At 37.8% G+C, this 20,785-nt stretch overlaps 1 protein-coding gene across 2 annotated transcripts; it reads right to left on the bottom strand.

Annotated features, from left to right (window-relative positions):
- Positions 1-3,287: 3,287 nt before the first annotated feature.
- LOC121942072 (tyrosine-protein kinase-like otk) lies at positions 3,288-20,391 on the bottom strand. 2 transcript variants are annotated; one of them, XM_042485161.2, is made up of 9 exons: positions 20,238-20,391; positions 11,449-11,522; positions 11,006-11,344; positions 10,288-10,575; positions 9,137-9,256; positions 7,467-7,499; positions 6,726-6,764; positions 6,567-6,614; positions 3,288-6,439 (listed from the first exon to the last, which is right to left on the bottom strand). In XM_042485161.2, exons 2-8 carry the CDS (start codon positions 11,516-11,518, stop codon positions 6,580-6,582), a joined length of 924 nt encoding a protein of 307 aa, XP_042341095.2. In that variant the 5' UTR covers positions 11,519-11,522; positions 20,238-20,391; the 3' UTR covers positions 3,288-6,439; positions 6,567-6,579. The 2 variants fall into 2 exon arrangements, with proteins under 2 accessions (XP_042341095.2, XP_042341096.2); XM_042485162.2 differs by lacking the exon at positions 7,467-7,499.
- Positions 20,392-20,785: the final 394 nt, after the last annotated feature.

Below are 20,785 nucleotides of genomic sequence, written 5' to 3' on the forward strand. Positions count from 1 at the left end.
GAACAACAACGCCACTTCCTTAATGAAAAACTATATTCTTAATCATTCACAACCCAGTAAAAATGAGGGTGTTTCTATTCATTCAAAGAAACTTTTCTGACCTAGAAAATTATATTAAATACTACTATTTAAATACTCTTACCCCCCAAAAAGCCACTTTTTGGGGGATAAGACTTGAATATATTCAACTGGTAATCTCAAATATGCAATTACTAATGCGCGTTTGCACACACACCCAGCTGTCAAGGAGAGGGGATCTCTCTTTGAATTGCCTTTCCCGAGGTTTCTTCCCATGTCCATGAGATTGTTCACATGGTCATTGGGAGTTTTTCCTCGTCTTCTTAGAGAGCTTGGGCTGGGCACCTGTTGCTGATCTGGGTCTGTTAGGCCCAGCGAAACCACCTTCAGCATCAGAAATACCACCCCCACCCCCACCCCCCAATAAAAAAATAATAAATTATTATTTATTATTATTATGTTATTTCATCTTTGTGACTGATGTTGAAAAGTTGCACCAGTCATGTGTATATATTCTACATTCGAATCATTATGTGAATTAGTGAAGCATTTTGTATTAGCCTGCATTCTTTTCAGCCTTGCGTTCCTAATGCTATGCTATGTTAACTTTTCGAATTTTGCACAATTTGTCTAATCTATGTAAATGCCTTTATATTTTCTTATGATCAGTAAAACCTTTTAGTGCAAAAGTTTATGCATTTCACATCACCTCAGTTTATGTGCATAAGACACCAAAAATCTGAAAAGTAAAAATTCATCTAAAGATTTTTTTTTTAACATTTATTTCATTTACTCTGGTTAAACAAACTCAATTCAAGGTTTACTTACTTGCTACTTTTCAAGCTTGTAAACACACAGCAGGATCCTGATCTACAGGTGAGTCTAGCTCAACACCACAAATGAGTTTTTAATGCAATTCACCTGTGCTGTTTCTGTAACATGTTGTTATGCTATATGTCCAACAGATGGCAGGACTGAGCTGAATTTAAGGTTATGAAGATCTCAGTTTTGCAATACTTTTTGAAAATCTTGATCAATTTGAAAGCATTTTGATGTATTGTACCTCCTAATGTTAAAAACAAAAACAAATACAAAAGAAACCCAGGAAGATCAGCCTGAAACTGAGCAGTAGAGATAGTGATAGGACATTTGATTCAGTTACTTACTTTAAATGCTTGTAAATAAAATGTAAACCATAGATCACTGTTAATCAGTTACAAAATATCAAATGCTTGATAACAACACACTGCTATCATTAGCTGAGAGAGCAAAAAGGCTGTACTTTTACAAAAAATAAATGTGTGCAAGAATTTCTCTGTTTTTTTTCTATGGGTTTATGTAAAAATGAGACATTTTACAAGGAACAGACAAAGAGGAACAAGGATGACGAACACTGATCTGATCAGATGAGCTCATAAAGAAATCAACCAATAAGCCTAGAGAAAGGAACGTATTGCAAACATGCCAGACACATCAGCATTTTCCTTGGAAATGATGTCATGGTATCGGTGTTCACCTGAAACTGAGGGGAACAATCAAAAAAGAGACATTTATATTATGTCTAGACATTCACTCTACAATTACCCTAAACAAGAACTGCCATACCTGAAATAGAGCAGTGACATGGCATTAACAACATTTAAGCAAATGCTGCACTGAGGTATAATTTTGAGGTATTTTGTACTTTAGTTGAGCATTGCCTTTTCATGCAACTTAATATTTCTACACCACATTTCTGAGGCAAATATTGTCCTTTTCACTTTTAATTTGAAAAGTTACTGGTTACTTTTTTACATTGAGATTGTAAACAGAAAACTTTAAATTGTGCATTGTCGAGAAATAACTACCCAACAGTATATGACTTTTACTGAACAAAAATTTAAATGCAAAACTCATGTTTTAGCTCCTGTGTTTAACATAGAGATTTTTTTTTTCTCCCATGCACCCAGTAGATTTATTTCTTTTAAATTTTGATTGCAAATTTCTTAAATTCTGTGTTGGTGAGCACTTCTCCTTTTCTAAAGTAATCCATCTACCTGAGCATATCACAATGCTGAATAAACAGCATCATTACTATACAGCTGTGCCTGATGGTCACAATAAAAAGCCACATAGAGTTTGCAAAAGCACACAAAGACAAAAAATAATAGGCACTGTTATTTTTATCTCCTCCATAAGAAAATGCCACGCCTAAGTGTGTAGTTTGATCACACAACACAATGCAACAGATGTTACAAGTTTAACTGAAGCGGTCTCTGACGACAATTCTGTTAATTTGGCAGCACATTCAACTGCCTTCACAAGTACAGACCACAAGTCACCACACTGGTTCTTGACCTCCACATCCAGCATCTTCACCTGCAAGGCAGACTGAGACCAACCACCTGAACAGCTGATGCAACAACTGGTTTGCACAACCAGAGAATTTCTGCACAAACCATCAGAAAAGTCTCAGCAAAGCTCATCACATGTGCATTGTCCTCACCAGGTGACCTGACAGCAGTTCATCATCGTAATCAAGGTGTGTGGTTGTGAGGCTGGCTGGACGTGCTGCCAAATTCAGGGAAACAAATTTGGAGATTTCTCATGGTAATAAAATAAAAATTCAGATCATGGGCAACAGCCAATAGCACGTTGTCTCAAAACTAGTATCATCTGTGGCAATATGTTCTGATCAAACTGCACACTTCTATTGTGACCACCTCAGAGAGCAGCTGTGTAGTAATGATGATTTTTCATCAGCATCTTGATATGCTAACCCTATCCAGTAGATGGATTGTCTTAGAAAAGGGTAGGTGTTCATTAATACAGATTTTAACAAATTTGTGACCAAAATTTTAGAATATATCAATTATGTGCATTAAAAAAGTATTGAATATTTAACTTGTTGCGTTTAAATTTTTGTTCAGTGCAGTTAAAATAACAAATTTCTTGCAAGCTTAACTGTAATTCTGCTTTAATACATAAGGAAAATATTATTTAAAACACATTAATACAGCACTGATGGGCCATTTTGCTGCATATAAATGCATTTACCTCTGACACATTGCACATATTGGTGCCAATACCTGTGTACTTAGACAGAAGTAGAATTTAAAATGCAGTTTTGTTTCTAATAAATATATGAGTAAGTAATAAGTAGTAATGAGTATTTCTACAGTATGATAGCTACTTTTACTAAAGTAAAACATCTTAATACTTTTCACATCACTGCTGAAATAAAGTCTACACAAATGTAAGACAAAAATCAATAATAAAAAAAACATTCACACAGTTCACTTTTTATTTATTAATTTGTTTTACATTTTATTCCATGAAAAAACAACACAACAGTTAAATTCACATACACACAGAATTAAAATATTCACAGATTCATAAAAACAGTTCCATACAGAAGCTCTCATAATCTCCTTTGTGAAGTTTTTTAAATGAATATGTCAGAGTGGGATTTTTCTATTTCCAGAATTAAATTAAAAACCTATTACTTTTTTTTAAAACTGGTGTTTTACTGTATCCACGTCAGGCCAATGATTAACACTGATGATTAATCATGTACTTTTTACTTTTATTGTTGTGTTCTCTTTGCTCCGGTGGTGTCAGGACACAGCATTTAAGTACAGCTGTGACCTGCTCCATTACCCATCAGGTCTTAGATCAGAAGTCATGTTCCCTGAAAATATGGGCACGTATTACTATGTGCTCATATCGTGTGAAGTGAAGAACGAAACCTTAAACCTGTCAAAGATATTGAAGATAAGTTGTTAATGTGGCACTAAAGTTGCACACAACTGCCGAAAGTTACATAATCAGTTTCATCAAAGACAGTTAGAGGAACACAAACATGTTTTTGGCTTTTATACACCACACTGTATTTTCCGAAGGCGAGCCAGTGACAAGTGAAGATCGTATGACATGCGGAAGTGCGCCCAGCATTTATCTGTTGATCTTTCTCAGTGGTTAGAATAAGGATATGAAATTTGCTTGGATAGAGTGTTCTCAGGCAGTGAGCGGTAGCACCAGACTTAAAGTTGGACTCATGATTTGAAGCATGAAATAGCAAGTGTTTTAAAACCATGAGGACTTCTGAACACAGACCCTCAAAAGAAAAGGCTGATGATACTCTATATGTTTCAATTTTTTTATAAATCGCTAAAAAGACAAAAACCAACAATGAACAGATCTTATATATATTACCTGTGTAGCTAAGGCCTGCATTATGTAGTATTTGGTGCTACAGAACTAATAATCCGTAACCCGAGGGTTTACCCCAGGAAACTGTTTCTGCCAGGCCTTAATTTCTACCTGACATTGCAACATTCTGCTGCAACAAAAAACATAAAACAAACACACACACACACACACACACACAAAGATGGTAGGTCTGTATCTCATCCGCTCATTCATTTTTGGGAAATTTAATTTTTTTTTTCTAAAGTTCCGAGTATTTAAGATAGAATAATAGAACAATGGCCAAATGTTTCAAAGGGAAAGAAAAACAATGAATTTTTCAACAAAACAGAAGCCTCCCAACTATGTATGGGGCACATGTAGTAGAGCAGGCACCTGATGCACAAAAGGTTCTGTCCTTGCCGCAGCAGCTGCAGGTTTGATACCAACCTCAGCCCTCTGCTGCATGTCATCCCCCCCTTCATGCTATCACTTTCCTGTAAAACAAGGCAAAAAGCCCCCAAAATATATTTTTAAAAAAAGCAAACCTATGTATGATTGTTCAAAGCACAAAAATATATAATACAGATAGAAAATCATATAAAATTTCAAATAAAAACCAGGAAAAACATCTCTAAGGCACAATTCACAGGAAATAATTGACTCACAATGAATCAAAATTGCTCATTTTGTATAAACTTCCCACAGTTATTACATTCACTATTGTTATGCATGAAATAAAATATGAAATATCCATAAAATGTGTCACTTCAACAGAGGGCGTCAGTTTACTCAGTGATAGAAAAGGGGCTGGGAACCATTCCCTAAATAAGGATATTTTGAGTCAAACCCACCTGGTGCCACAAATACTGTTAAAAAATCTAGGTCTAAAAATTGCTCTCAACAAATTCTCTATTAAAAAAATAAAACTGAAAATAAATCTGACTTTTTTAACATCATCAGTGGGAACAACTGCACCTGGATATGAGAGCCACAGACAGGGTAGTAGTGTCTTTTTGTGGGCTTTTTTGAAAGAAAATGATGGTATAATTCTAGTCAGAGCTGAGTATTGTTTAAAAATTGATGATACCAGTATCCAACAGCGATTCTATAACTTAATTATCTACACACGATGTGTATGGAAGTTATGTAGCATAGCCATAATTTTGATTTTTTTAGTGATATTTCAGCACACTTAACTGCAAACTATGGTAAATACATCGTATTTGACTTTGACGTACCACTGAATGTATGGCTTGGAGCTGTTGCTGCAGGAGTGTGAGCGCTGCACAGATGGTGAGAGCCTGCTCGCACACATACAGTGACAGGGCTATTTGTCCGCATTACACAGCTTACGTTACCCAACAATTATTAATGAGTTTAACGACAGTGTTTAAGCCGTTCTGATGTCATGTGAGTTTTGCGGCTTGGTGCTGAATGTTAGCCACTGCTGCTGTATTAGCTTGTGCTAACCGAGCGAAGACTTAACCGACCACACGTGGCAGGAGGGCGGCATGGCAGCAACAGAAAGTTTGCTGATCCAGTGGCCAGTCAGGACGGTCAAGAATCAGAACCCCAAAATGGATCACAAATGAAAAAAAAATATAAATCTGTAAGATTAGACTTAACTATCAACATAATTAGCATTTCTCAAGAATACACACACACACACACACACACACACACACACACACACACACACCCCTCCTTGCTTCTATCATAACATGATTCAATGTTTCCTTTGTAACGCTGACATATTTGACAAGAGGAAGACAGAGGGAGGGCCACTCCTACCAAGCTGCCAAAGGCTACAGTTACTGCACGGGCATAAATGAACAAAATGCTTTCCTCCTACAGCAAAAACACATCAGGAATTTTCTGCGGTCATAATTTCACTATGAAGGTGGTTTTGTGCCATATTAAACATTGCTCCTGGTGTGGTTGTCAGAGTTTAAAAGTCACAAGGCCTGAACACGACCCCCTGCCTTCTTGTTCTCCATCACTGATTCAAAATCAGTCAAGATCTTTCTTTAGCTTGAGACTTGATTTAGAAGTGTATAGTCAGTAAGCTTGGCTGAATGAGGCACTTATAGTTCCTCTGATTTATCAAAGTAATACAAGTCATTGCTGGTTATATACACAGCCAACTGCATGTGGGAAAGTACAATAACAGAGTGGAGATTAGCAAACAAGGAAGTGCTGATTTCAGAGGTTGCCAGTAAGTTAGCACAGGTCATGTGACATGCAGCGTCTCCTGCAGAGAGAGAGAGTGAGACAAAGAGAGCTTTTAGATATTTGGTATCACCTTGTGGTCTGCCAGTATACCAAAAAGAAATAGGGGTAAAACTAATGTCTAAATTGTTTGCTTCAAATATAATTACCTCAAGCATGGCATTACGAGCATGTTTCATCCATCTCCTGAGGATTACCTGCAAAAAGATTTAATATCAAAACCTGAATGAATTGCATGAATTGAATGACTGCATCTGAAAAAAGCAATAAAACAAAGTCAAAGTCAAAATACTGGAATTTTTACATACCTTCCTCAACATCACAGTTAGGGACTCTGCCATGGTCACCTGGAACAAATTAAAAAGGTTTACTGTGTGATACCGTGGGTGGGTGCATAACCATCCCCATATTAAGCAAGTTTGTAAGTGCAGGGCATCCGACAAATGAGTCAGGTTATACTGTGATTCAAAAACTGATAAGTAACCAAGCCCAGTTCCCCACCAGCAATGGAAAAATCTTTATGTAGTGTAGTAAATATCTCTGTATTTCCCCAGACATCTTCAATGTCAGAGGAAAACCAGTAAGCAGTTTAGATACAACGATAACAGTTAGTGCAGAGCCAGTAAACGTTCCCAGTCACAGATAAACATGCACCCTGACTGAGTTAATAAACAATGCTCAAAACTCAGCGGGAGCACATGCCTCAACAGGCTTAGAATGAAATCAGAAATCTGGCTGTGGTGAGTGAGTTTGGTTTCGTGTTTTCTCAAGACACACAGTCCAGACAGCCACTGACTAAACATTCATTAGTGGGGAAAAAATAGCAAAGTTTTTTTTAAAAAAGATGTTTAATTTTTGATTAATTTTAGCTACAGAAACCAGTCAATAATCTGTGAGAAGTTCTGTAGCAGATACTGAGTGTTTCAGGTAGCTAAAGCAAGCTGTTAGATGGAGAAAAATGAATAGAAGCTTTATTTAAAGCTTTTCTCCAAAGAAAGCCCAAGTTGGAATAAAAACAGCAGGAATAGTATGTCCAAAGGTGGACGTACCCATAAGGGGCACTACAGAAGGCCTCCGAGTCTCTGTCGAGAAAATGACAAATGAGGATCAGATATCTGCTTTTGCTTGCATCATCTATCTTTGTGAGACATTTTGTAAAAATGCTGTCTAACAATGGAAAGTCTTTCCACTCTAATGTTTTAGACTAATCCCAGCTTGATTCCTGTTTACTACAAAAAAAGACCGTACTTTCCCATCTTTAGTAACATGGCTGCTTGCCAGGTGTTATTCAGGTTTTTCAACCTGCAGCTATTGTAGTGTCAAATTTCATCTATTGTTTGGTTAGTTCCTGTTAGCTCTATATTATAGAGAAGTAAAGCCACTGATGAAATACAACACATTTGAGAACTTCGGTATTCAAACTCTACACTGAGAGAAGGAATTCAATTTCACAATGAAATTTTACAGGAATTATTCTATAGTATTTCTGTAATTGTGTACTCAATCAGAAATACTGCAAGTCACTACATACGACTGATTACCATAGGTTAAAGGAATACCTCACAATATGATCACTTGTATATCAGTTACTTACCTTGCGTTATGTTGAATTTGTGAACAAAACTTTAGTTTTCTTGCATGCTTCCATGGGGAACAAAGGGCCCCAAAAAAGGGGATTAATTTATTGGGGTATATAGGGTCCAAATTTAACAACAGCAAAACTATGTCAAAACATTTGTATATAAACTCTCACACAACTTGTGCAGTACAATTCAAGTCTAACTTATCCTGTTATATGCTCAGAGCTTCCCAAACACATGCATTTTCACAAAAACATTACTTTTAAAACACTTTCCATATGAGACCTTTGGCAAGAGCGTGCTTTTGCACTCTGCTCCCCTCACTCCATTGAGTTCAAACACAAATGCTTGCAACTCATCAGTGTATAAGACTGTTAAAGTCTTAGTTTTAAATAGTCATGTTTTTGCAAAAAAAAAAAAAAAAATGCACGTGTTTTGTGAAGTACTGAGCAGATGATTGGATAAATGAGACTTGGGTTGTACTGCAAAAAATGTGGGAGAGTTTGTGGACCGATACTGTAATATAGTTTTGCTGTTATTAAACACATCCACCTTTTTTGTCAACTGATAGGAATTTACTCCATTTTTTGGATTCCTCATTCACTGTAGAAGCATGCAAGAAAAAATAACTTTTCTTCACAGATTCAAGGTAAGACGGGATATAGATAATTACTGACAAATGGCAAATGGTAATTTGGGGGTTCAATGTTACTTTGAAAGGAAGTATGAACAGAGGCAATTATTACAGCAAGCAAAACCTATTTCAATTTTCATATGGGAATGTCACTATTGCCCTAAAAATGACTTAAAAATTGTTACCCTTTAAGTCCTTTCTGAGATATTATTTTTATTTAGATCAGGAAAATGGCAGTGTGTATTAATGTATCTGACATAATGATACACTACATTACATTTTTTTGGCAAAGGCTTTTGTTCAATTTGCCTTGATAAATTCATTAAAATTATAAGGAACAAGTGCTAGGTGCAATTCAAAACTGTGAGTGCATTTGTTTTTGGCCATCTGGGTGTGGTCTAAAAAATGTGAATGTGATGAACTCTTGTTTCTTAAAGGAAGCAGGAAAAACTAAATTAAACCAGCAACTTTTAATAAACAAAACACAACCTGTGTGAGTACTCACCTCTAAACCGCCCTCTAAAAATCAGCACCAACAGCAGCCCTACAAGCAGTGATCCGATGACCACCACAGGAGCCACTATTTTGGTGGCCAGATACACTTTGTCTGGGTCCCCCCCGACTCCTGAATAAATCAAATTGAATAATAAAGATTAAATGTACAAATTCATGAAGTCAAAGAGTAAAAATGTAAGTGCTGTTGATGAAATGTGATATGCATGGCATACACTGGTGGGAAAATCCCCTGGTAATACATTAGCAGCCTACATTCCCTTTCACTTTTACTCTCAGAGGGGTGTGCAAATGACTTTCACCGTATTTGGCAGCTTACAGCTCAGATAAGGTGGCTGTGAAGCTGCTAAGTGAACCTGTTGATGACTTTTCCCATCCATGAAAATGTATGGTGGGTCAAGGACTGTGATAAAGGAGGCATTACCCCGCCCTATCAGGCTCAGTCTGTCACACAGTGATCTTTCTTTGTGAAGAACCTTGTTTTGAAGTTTGGAAACAGATGGTCAGATTGGGGGACATGTCGCAGCCTGGCTTTTCAGTAAACATCAACACAACGACCAAAGAGAGATGAAAGACGAATGCGGGGGAATACAGTTTTTGGTTTCTGTTAGCATTTAACTCCTCCTCTGTGTTGCCTCTGTGTTTGCTGTTACCGGATCCACTGTCCCACCATCCTAACCCAACAGCACAGTTGTATAAACACTATGCCCACCCTCTGGCTGACTTGCAGAAAATAAATTCGCCGTTATGTTACGTTGCATGGATGGCTATCCTTTCAAAACTATCTTTTTTTATTCTACTAATTCCATGGCTTTTCAATGCCTGGAAAATGAGATTGTGGAATTTTATTACTTCTTCAGGTTTTCCATGACTTTGGGAACACTGAATATGGCTGGACATTTACATCATAAAACATAAAAATTTCCCCACCTATTAGTTGATAGCACTTTGAAATGCAGAGCTACAGTTCACTGAGGCAACGGAGCGCAGGACTTAAAGCAAAGCCCATTTTGTATTTCCCTTCTTTTTTTTCTGAAAGGTTATGCAGTTTGTTAGCGATTAATGAACATCGGGAAATAAAAACCAAAACTAATATACCTTACTTCTAACTGAGAGAAACAGGATTGAGCCAACAGCATATACCTTCATATTTTCCTGGTGTTGGAAGTACAAATGTGGTCTCTTCCTCTTTGCCTCCACTGGCATTGAAGACTATGCAGGTGTAGCTTGGGAAAGTGGATCCTGACTGTAAAGGCAGCTTGCTGGAGAGGTGAAACAGACCACTTTCTGTCTGCTCCGCCTGCATTCGAGAGCTTTTTGTCCAATCCACCCAGCCAATTTGACCTTTCGGGTAGCCGCCATCAGACTCGCATATCAGGGTCTCATTTTTTGCCTCAGAGTTGTAGCGTATGACTGGTTTGTTGTACTTGGCTGCAAAAAGAAAATAAAAAAGCTGGTCATTAAGCTGAACATTGCACCTCAATCAAATGACAACAATAAAACCCATAAAATTTAACAAGTATCATTTAATACAATACATGCAAGACAAATAATAAAGAAACTTACAACAAGTGTTTGTGTGATTCTTGGTAACACTGAAAGTAAAACTACGTGAAGGGAAATACCAAACGGACAGGCCAGGAAAGTCCCCAGGATCTCTAACAATCTTCACTCCATCAAAGCAACAAATTAATCTTGAAAAACATTTTCTGATTGTTACTAAAATGTACTGATGTTTACTCTTGGTTTGACTTGAAATGAGTTTGAAGGAACTATTTTTAAGAATAATTTCTCCACTCAAAATGGTCACCTCTCTGTGACAAATAGTCAAAATATTTCAACCACAGCTGGAGGACCTTACCTGTGACTTTGAGGCTGATGCCACTCTTGCCATCACCGCTGTCTGTCATCACATAACATGTGTAATTCCCTTCGTGCTGTAAAGCAGTGTTGGCGATGAGCAGAGATACATTTGTGTTTCTCACATTCCAGGATGGCTCAGCAAATGAGTAACCTGGCTTCAGTCCAGTATTCTTGGAGTGAAAAAACAGTATGGGACTGTCATCTCCCTCTTTTTTCCAAATGACTGTCTTGATGGTTACTTCTTTTACGTCTTCGTTGGTTTTGACGACACACTCAAGCAGTGACTGCTGGCCATGCCGTCCCACCGATATATCCTTGCATTTCACGTGTACAAAAGCTGAAGAAAAAAATTTTTGTTTTTTAAATGCAATGGCAAATTACATCAGTAGCAAGCAGCATTAACTTAAAATACTTGAAATTCTTACATAAGGCAACACTTACATGCATTTCCTTTGCTGATGATACAGATGGCAAAGACAGCAAAAAGGATACCCCTTGAGGCCATGTTCATTTACCTGAAATGACAAAATGTACAATTCTTCATTGGGAATCAGACAAAATGTAAAAATCACATACTGTACACACATTTAACTCACAGAGGATCTATTACTGAGAATTTCGCCCTTTGAAACCTGAACAAATTAGCTTGATTTCTTTAAAAAAAAATCAAGGCAACGAGCAACTTAATGAGCAAAAGTTATAGGAAAATTTCCTGAAGAAAAACTTCCTTTAAAAAAAAGCCAGAAACAAAAAAAAAAGTGCTGAAAACTGAAAAAAAAAGCTTCAAAATGTTTAACACTGTAATTTCCCACTTTTAGAATATCAAACTAATTTGCTCAAAATGGTTTAGCAGCTTGTAAAAAGGGGTCTGGTCGCAGCTCAAAATAAGACTAATGTTGATCCAGGTTTTAAAGGGTTCGGTGCAGCATGTACAGGACAGCTCACCAAGCATCGTACCAAAGGCACCCCTGGTATTATTATGGCCAGAGGAGGTGGTGTAATTAAATCTCTGGTGCAGTCCACACCAAAAAAAAAAAAAAAAACGAGATTAAATATGTTATCTGGTGTTTTTCTGGTTGTATATTTGTATTATTTAATGATCCTTGAATTATTCTTTAGTTTTATTTCTTATATAAACTGGCAACCACGACATGATCCCTTTTTTTTTTGCCAATTCTTAACTCTGGGCACATCACCGAAAATGTCTTATGTGAGACATGATTCTGAAACGGATCACGTCATGAGACAGACAGATGTCGACCTTAATTGCAAATAAAAATAGTGATGCTCCAGGTGCTACTTAGGCTACATGGTACTGCAAGCACCAGAAAGGTATGTAGTGCAGGACAGGTTTGTTTTGCAGCAGTCTTATGTTGGTTTCACAAGATCAATAGAGTTATCAGTGGCTGTAGCATGTCAGTCTGCAGATGGAACCATTTATCTGCCTACCTCAGATGACAGTGTGGGAAGCTAATCCGTCAGCAGGCCAGGCCTCCAGCTGTTGTATTGTAACAGATGCTGGGAAGAATTTAAAAAAAAGTTTTTGCTCTCTATTGAATGTGATGAAAACAGAGCAAAGGTGTGTTGACCTGGTCCGAGCCGATGAGTGGTTGATTATGCCATTCAATGAACTGCAGTTTTTTGAACTTCAACGTTGCCTTTTTTTTTTTAAGTTACCACTTGGTGCAGAAATGGGCTCCCCAATTTAATACATCAACCAAACATAACCTACTGGGAAAAAGACTTGAGGAACTATTTCACACAGAATTATCATTCTGATCATTAATTAAACTGGTCATAGGTCAGCTCAGTCGCAGATAAACTTAGCTAAACCGTTTCCTCGGGGAAACCCTGCACTGTATGCCTGCACAAAAATAGATTCTCTACCCTGTGACGTTATTTATGGTTCAGCCTATTTGTCATTTGTTAAACTGCAAGATCCTAAAGTGCGGACCAGTTTGTTTACACAAAGATGACCCGCTAAACAGCAATCTCATCTGCGTTTTATTGACTAGTTTGTTTGAATGCACTCATTTTCACAGGACCACAAGCAATGGTGTGAATTACTGAATATACAAAGAACAATGTGCAACTCATCATCCGGCATCAGAATGGCTTTAGTCCCTTCTACACAAAAATCAAATTGTTAATTTCAAAACATAAAAAGCTTTAAGACAAAGAGCACACTAGATCTTGCATAGGAGGAAGCCCAACTCTCAAACTGAGACTGAACATTTTTTAAAATATATGCAAAACTGAATAAAATGGTCCTAGCTGTGCCTGCTAAGAATCTTTTTTTTTCTATTAAGCATGCACAATTGTCAGTGTGTGTCAGCCGCACTACCACAATTATGCAAAACTTCTGGCTTAGCTGACTGTCGATCCCTTGTGGTCTCTTGTACTGTGTCCTTACAACCTCCAGCAATCAGAAATATTCTTATACTCTGATATCTATGTCTGGTTCTCTGTTTTCACTTCACTTTTGCTTTTTTTTGTTTGTAACTTGACTTTATCATGCCATAGATAATGGCAGCCATAGATAAATATCTTTCTGTGCTTTTCTTCAAAAGAGGTAGGGCGTTACCCTCACCTGGCAGCACAACGCACAAGGGGGGAAAGATCTTCAAAGCTTTATGAAATAAAGCGGAAAGACATGAAAGAAGTGAGATGTCCATTACTTGATCTGTTTTTTCAGTTCGTTATACACTTTCAGTTTTCTGTGTCTTGGTGCTTGGCTCATTGTTCAGACCAGCATAAACATATCTCTTTGTGTATTTTACACCCACGCAATTCTCACAGCTGTTGTTCACTGTTCCTTAAAATTATATTCTTTGGATTTTTTTTTCTTAAGGAGTTGACAAAACTGCTTATTTTGAAAAACAGGTCAATTTGATCTTTTTTTTTTTTGTATTAAATGACGTAGAGATGGTCCTCTGTGGAATCCCAGCCTGCTGAGGTAAGAGTGAACTAGAATTATGGCCTTATGCCTCAGCCAATCAGTCAAGATGCAGTTAAAGTTTGCATCACCGTCTCTGTAAAAATGGATGCTTCCCACTAATCAATTCAGTATCTGAAATAATGTCTCCCCTTCTGCTCTTTGGTTGCGACCGCATGTCCAGAAAACTGTTTTTGCAGAACATTATGATGCCATAGTAAAGTTATCCTTTGGCCTTTAGGATATAAAATGCCATCATGTCATCATTTTATCCTATTAGACATTTGTGTGAAATTTTGTCATAATTAGCGAATGAACTCTTGAGTTATGAAAGAAACAAGTTTTGTGAGATCACAGTGACCTTTAACCATCAAATATATATCAGTTCATCCTTGAGTCCAAGTGGATGTTTGTACCAAATTCGAGGCAACTCCCTCAAGACCTCGATACCGCATTCATGGGAATGATGCTGATCCAACACAGACATTAACTTTTGATCTTCAAAATCTAATTAGTTTAAGTTCAAGTTGAGATTTGTGCCAAATGTGAACATTTTTCTCAGAGCTTTCTTGTGATATCGCGTTCACGAGAATGAGATGTACTTAATGCCTCCAGCAACAGCCATTGCAAACACAGGGCCATAAAAAAAGATATGTAGCATGTGCACATTAAAACAAATCATTCTATTAGTTTAAAAAATACTTTTACCCAACTTTTCTCTTCTGGCACATGGCTAAATATAAAAATATTTAGCCATGTGCCGCTAAATATAAAAATATTTAGCCAGTGACTGCAGCTACACAGAAAACTGTAATACTGTCTCAAGAGAATACAGTGTTTTCTGTTTCTGTGTGTGTGTCTTCATGTATGTTTATTTTTTTGAAGGAACTGATATGAGTGTTGGATGATCGCTGATAAAATTCCCCATTGCTTTTTATAGCCTACGCGACTTTGCAACTTTTGTCTCTCAATGGGCTTTTTAAAAAACACAGCACATACACAAAATAAAGTCAGAAAAAAAGTAGATAAGATCTTTAGTCTGGATATCTGATCACCCAACTTGCCAGGTCACTTTTGCAAGTCTGTTTCAACTTGACTGTGAAATGATTCTGGCTCTGCAGATACTCTGACTTTTGTTTGTGCAGTCTGCCTTTGATTTCAGCCATTACTCAGCGTCCTATTGAAAAGAATTTTTCACTGGCTTCATATTATCTTAAGAGGGCTGGTAATTTGGGTTGCTGTTATGCAGTACAGTACCTTAATTAAAAATAAATGAATGTATCTGTAGCATAAACATATCTACAAGTATGCTTCTGCAGTCTCCCATATTGTTACTGTCGGTCTGACACAAGACTGCTTCAGAAACTGGTTTGACCAGCTGTTCACTAACTTTTTAAGTGCTTGTGATTACTTACACTTGACAAAACACTTCACCCTGCACATTAAAACGGGCAGTCATACTGAAAGAGAAAGAGAGATTAAGAGTTGCCAAATCTTAGGCAATATCCTTTCATCTTGACACAGCGAGGGCAAATATCTATGTTGACCTCTGCATCTCTGTGCTTTTTTACTTCCCTTGTAGAAAGTCAAGTATTAAAGTTGTGGATTGCTGCACACCTGGTTTCTCTGCTCCTGCAATGAAATCATTGTTTGCTTGTGTTTTTTTTTTTTGTATTTCAGTCTGCATGCATCCATATCTACTCAGTTTTATCTGTGTTGTCACTGTACTTGTTGTCAAGTCAATGCGATACTGCTCGGTCCTGAGTTGGTATCGCTTTGGGCACACCTTATTCAGCCACATAGTCAAAAAAGAAAACAGGCTTTTATTCATCATTTGAAATGGTCTCTATTATGACAACACAAAACGACTGAGCGACTTGTGTTGGTGGGGAATTCTTACATTATTAAACTGGACAAATATGAAGTGAAAGAAGCTCAATACACACAACTTTGGTTCACAAATGCATTCCCAATAGGATAATTAAAAGCACTGCAGCTGTGTGGTGGAGGATGTCTGTATTTCTTGGAGAGGGTGAAGAAACATCTGCTCATCCCGCACAACTGCAACAGCAAGTAATCCGTGTAATTATCATGTGATGTGGCCAGACTGAAGATACACAACACATCCTACGAGAACGCCATCTCAGACCAAAAGTCAATCCAACCCTGGCGTTACACGCTGTCACGTCTGACGCGCCACAGAATATGAAGGTTTTGGTTTAAACAACAGAAATATAGTTTAAAATTCAGTGGTCCCTCCAATATGTGTTCTATCATACTTCTTTTCTTCATATACATCACTCTTCATATATAACACTGACAAAGCCCAGTTGGCTTGGCCGGTCTGAGCACTTCCTGTGTGGATACTAACAGTGAACATCCTGACAGTCCCCTTCCTCATGAACTCTTGAAGCATAAGATCTGCAAGATTAAGGAGCTGTGCTGTAGGGGAGTTTAGTTGATACTGTGGCCACAACACTACTGGCATTTCAGTTTAAAAAATATCCATGGACTATATATTGGCTTATATATATGTATATATATATATTTTTTAACTGAGAATTAATTTTTGCAGACTAGTAAGATTATTATGAAGGGAGATACAGGGGTATGACGTACTGGCTGGTTGCATCTTAACAAGCACTGAAGGGTTTCCAACTGAGATATATATATACTATTCAGTTACGCATTGCACATCTCAGAATGCAGAGTGAAACTTAACCAGTCATTGTGCCAGGTCTAAAAGTTTACGCCCATTGATCTGATCAGCTGTGAAAGGATTGACAGATCAATTATTCATCCTGTGAGTCACAAACTGCTGCTGAGAAGAAAAAAAACTCATGGAGAGCTTCACATGAGCTGTGCTCAGAGACCCCGAAAACGTTCAAATTTAGAGAAGGGACACAGAGTGAAAAAAAGGGATACATATGCATTTAAGAGAAAAGAAAGAACACATATGTTGTTTTTATTTAGTTTATGATAAGCTAATACTAGGAATGCACGATAATATCAGCATGTTATCGGTATCTGTTGGTATGGGCTTTAAAATGAATCAGGATCAGCCAACATTTTTTTTCAATTTTGCACAATAAATGGCTATTACATACATAAAAAAACATTGTATTTCATGCCTCCATCTGCTGGCGGGCCATTGAATTAAGAATATGCATAACATAATGTTAATTCTACTACAAAAGAGTCATGATGATCACTTGCAAGGAGGCTGGGAAAAAAGTGGATATATTGATATTGGTATCAAATATCAGCCAAATTAGTTGTTAAATATCAGCGTGTTGAATATCTGTCCAAAAAAAAAAAAAAAAAATCCTGAATCCCTAGCTAATACAAGTCCATATCAGCCTGACTGACTCATTGGGGCCCTAGCTGACAACCCACCCTAATTATGGGCCCCTGAGTCTGAAATGGGAGCTGGTGGAGCCATTCTCTTTACACATCCATGAGTGAAACAAACCAGGGCCATAAAAATAAAGACAGTCTGTTGTCTTGACAGTACAGTCATAAAAGAAGCTCACACAACGTCTTCATGCCACAACACATCAGCTCAGTCCTCACTTTTGACACTATTTTATTATGCAACTTTCACCCTTTCATAACTTCCCAACTGCTCAGTCTGATAAAGAGCCCAATGCCAACATTCCCTCATTTCACACAGAGAGGCTGACAAAAGAAAACCCCACTTGCGAGTTTCAAAAGGTCCTTCTTTCTAACTATTGATAAGCGACATAAACAGACAAGGGCAGGATGTGCACTTTGCTACCAGTATCATTGCTCTTTTATTATACTGTTTTCTTACTGCAATTAACATAAAAGGGAAGCCAAGACTAACCACATTTTGTTTGGGCTGACTACCTTGCGAATCAAGGGATGAAAATATACCGTATTTACTGTTTGGTCTACTGTTAGCAAAATTTCCAAAATTACACTATGAAAATTGCCAGAATCTGTAAAAACAGAAATGATGACAGTCCTTGAACATATCATGCAAAACAAAGGCTTGCCATAAGCAACTTCCTTATCTTGTTAGGAATGCTTCTTCCTCCACTGGCCTGGTACTCAATGAAGCCAAGGTGTGCCTCTTGTTCATTCAGATGTAGGACATGGCACAAAGCCCTCACCTCATCTTCTCCATATCGAGGATTGTCATGGTCCCACTTGTCAGGGTTAAGGACTGCCATTTGATTTAGAAGCCTGTTGTAAGTCTCTTTTCTGTTAGCTGTGACACTGGCCTGTGCTTTGCTGGCTGTGGTTGTGAAGAGTCTGTCGTTCATACTCTCTGCAACTGCTTGACTAAACTGTGCAGAGTCAATGATGGGAGACTTGCCAACTCTTAACTGTTCTCCCTTAAATTTCATCTCTTCCTCTGCTTGGCTAGCTTCAACTGCATGTTGCCCTGGGTATGAACTGAGACTTTCAATGCGTTTGACATACATCGTCATCATCTCATGGGCCTTTGGGAGTGTGGTCTTCCTGTTCTGAAGAAACTCTGACAAGTTCTTCAGTTCAGTCAGGACATCTGCCATCAGTGCAAGACTTTTCAGGAAGTTTACAGAGCACAGCTTTGACAGCAGACCTTTGAATTTAGCCCTCTCTCTGCTGTCCCTTGTCTCATCCTCTGATGCCTCACGGAAATGTTGTGCCAGTGCTGGGTAAGAGTGCCAAACTGCAGTGACTGCCCTGTATGAAGAACACTCTGAACACTCTGAACACTCTTCCAATTCTTCTGAGTTGGATGTGTAAGTTGTGAGCACATTCACTTAGCTCTCGCATGTTTTTTGGTGACTGGCTATACAATGAATATAGGCTGTCAAGGAAGGCCTGGAAGTCTTTTGCTCCCCCTGTTGCCTCCAGTGCCTGGTCCACAGCCAGCTCCAGTCTGTGATTAAGGCAGTGCCACAGTACAATGCCTGGAAAGTCACTTAAATTGTTTTGCCAAAAATAAACGGTTTGCACTTAACAGATCCTGTAAAAATATAAAATTATGCGCTCATGTATGACAATAGTAAAAAAAACCTTTTTTTTTGTTTTTTACAACTGCAGAATCACGTTTCAAAATTTTAATGTTTAGCTTTCCAACATCAAAGAGGAAGTCTGTAAATTATAATAACGTGCCACCATACTGATATTGCCAAGGTTGTGTATTTGGAAATAAACATAATGTGCATGTGTTGCTAACACCAGCTGACTGTGTGCTTTAAGTGTGCCTGTGATGTCTGGGCTTATTAATTTTGTTGCTTTTGTGTGATAGAACCAATGATGGATGGTTGTCAAGCCATGTGCCCGTATTTTGCCGAAGTGTGCACACAGCTTGTGTAATGATGCAATTTGTAACAAGCATTTGCATTTTCTTAGGATATTGTTTTGGTGATAACACTTACTCCTGTGGTGTTTGTTCTTGGCCTATATTTGATGTGAATATTAAAAATTATATTATTATTTATGATGTAGGGAGAGTCATGCATTTTCCCCTGTCACTCAAGGAGGCTTAAAATAAAATATCTGTAGCGTCTGGGAAGGTGAACATTACATGGATAAATAAAAAGTCACACCCCAGCCACCAATATCCTCTTATAAATGAAGCACAGTCCCTTACAGAACAAGTAAACTGACTCAATATATTTCTTGTTAAATTTACTATGTGGAAATGATATAATACTAGCCTCTGTTTGGTGATAAAGTATGCTTCCTTCCTCATTTTCAGCTCTTATCGTGATGTAAACTCTGTGCTCGGTCGTCTACAAAGGTCAGCAAACAGCCATATTGAAAATGGAAAATACGTCCACGTCTATCCTATGCTCCAGTCTTCCGTGGCGCTCGTGCTGTGTATGCAAATATTGTAACAACTCAAGCCAACGTTTCACTTCCCTTTAATTCATTCTGAAAGACGAAGCACTAAAAACTCTTGATAAAGCCGCCAATTCGTGTTTCCATCAAGTCTCAAAACGACCATAAGAGTGCAAGAGGCCATAAGAAGTGAACACATTGAGGATTTTAGAGCGAGGCTGAAGTCACGAGGGCAATTAACCCAGTTAAGCCGTCTCACCGCGGTGTGCCTGAAGAAAAACATCATCCATACTTACACACTTCTTCTGTCACTTCACTAACAAAATACAGTGTTTAATAAACATAGAGCCATTTATTAAATCACGAACATGTGGAGGTTAACTTAGCTACGGTATGTTTTAGTTAGAGTCACTTCCCCACTTGATAACTTCACACCGCATGTTGCAACATGTAGTCTTCGTCCAAAACAACCATAATGTAACGTCAAACTCACCGTACACGCTCCTCCACTGTACAGGGCGACGTCTCTTCGTGGTAGGACAGCTGTTTGAATGCCGACTAGACGTCTATGTCTTGTTGTCTTGATCGCATTTTGCTTTCACTTTCGGTATGAGACACCAGGCGCGCGTTACACTGCAGAACAGCACAGTATGGACCTGCCCCCTTGGCTCTGAGCTAAATCCGCATAAAAGAAGACAGAAGAAACTTAAATCTACTGTAACACTTAATAATAAGTACATAATATGAGAAAAAAATGAACACCTTTGCACACTTTGTTCTTGTATCTGTATGACGCTGAATTCTACCACTTTTGCACTAAACCATAAAGGCTTACTTCCCCTCCATTAGACGTTTTATCATGATTTATCAAATTTTCTTTTAAGTATTACTCTTTTTGCTGCTTTTTGGATAACTTCTTGTAAAGCTGCCCTTTTTATATTCCTAAAAGGATTAGTGTCAAATGTTAACTGCACTGGTATTATTCTATGCACATCAAATAATTACTAATATTAACTGTAAAATAATAGAGTCTCAGCATGC

The sequence above is a fragment of the Plectropomus leopardus genome, chromosome 3 (genome assembly GCF_026936395.1).
Source record: "Plectropomus leopardus strain MGB_pleo_1.0 chromosome 3, ASM2693639v1, whole genome shotgun sequence".
NCBI classification, from domain to species: domain Eukaryota; kingdom Metazoa; phylum Chordata; class Actinopteri; order Perciformes; family Serranidae; genus Plectropomus; species Plectropomus leopardus.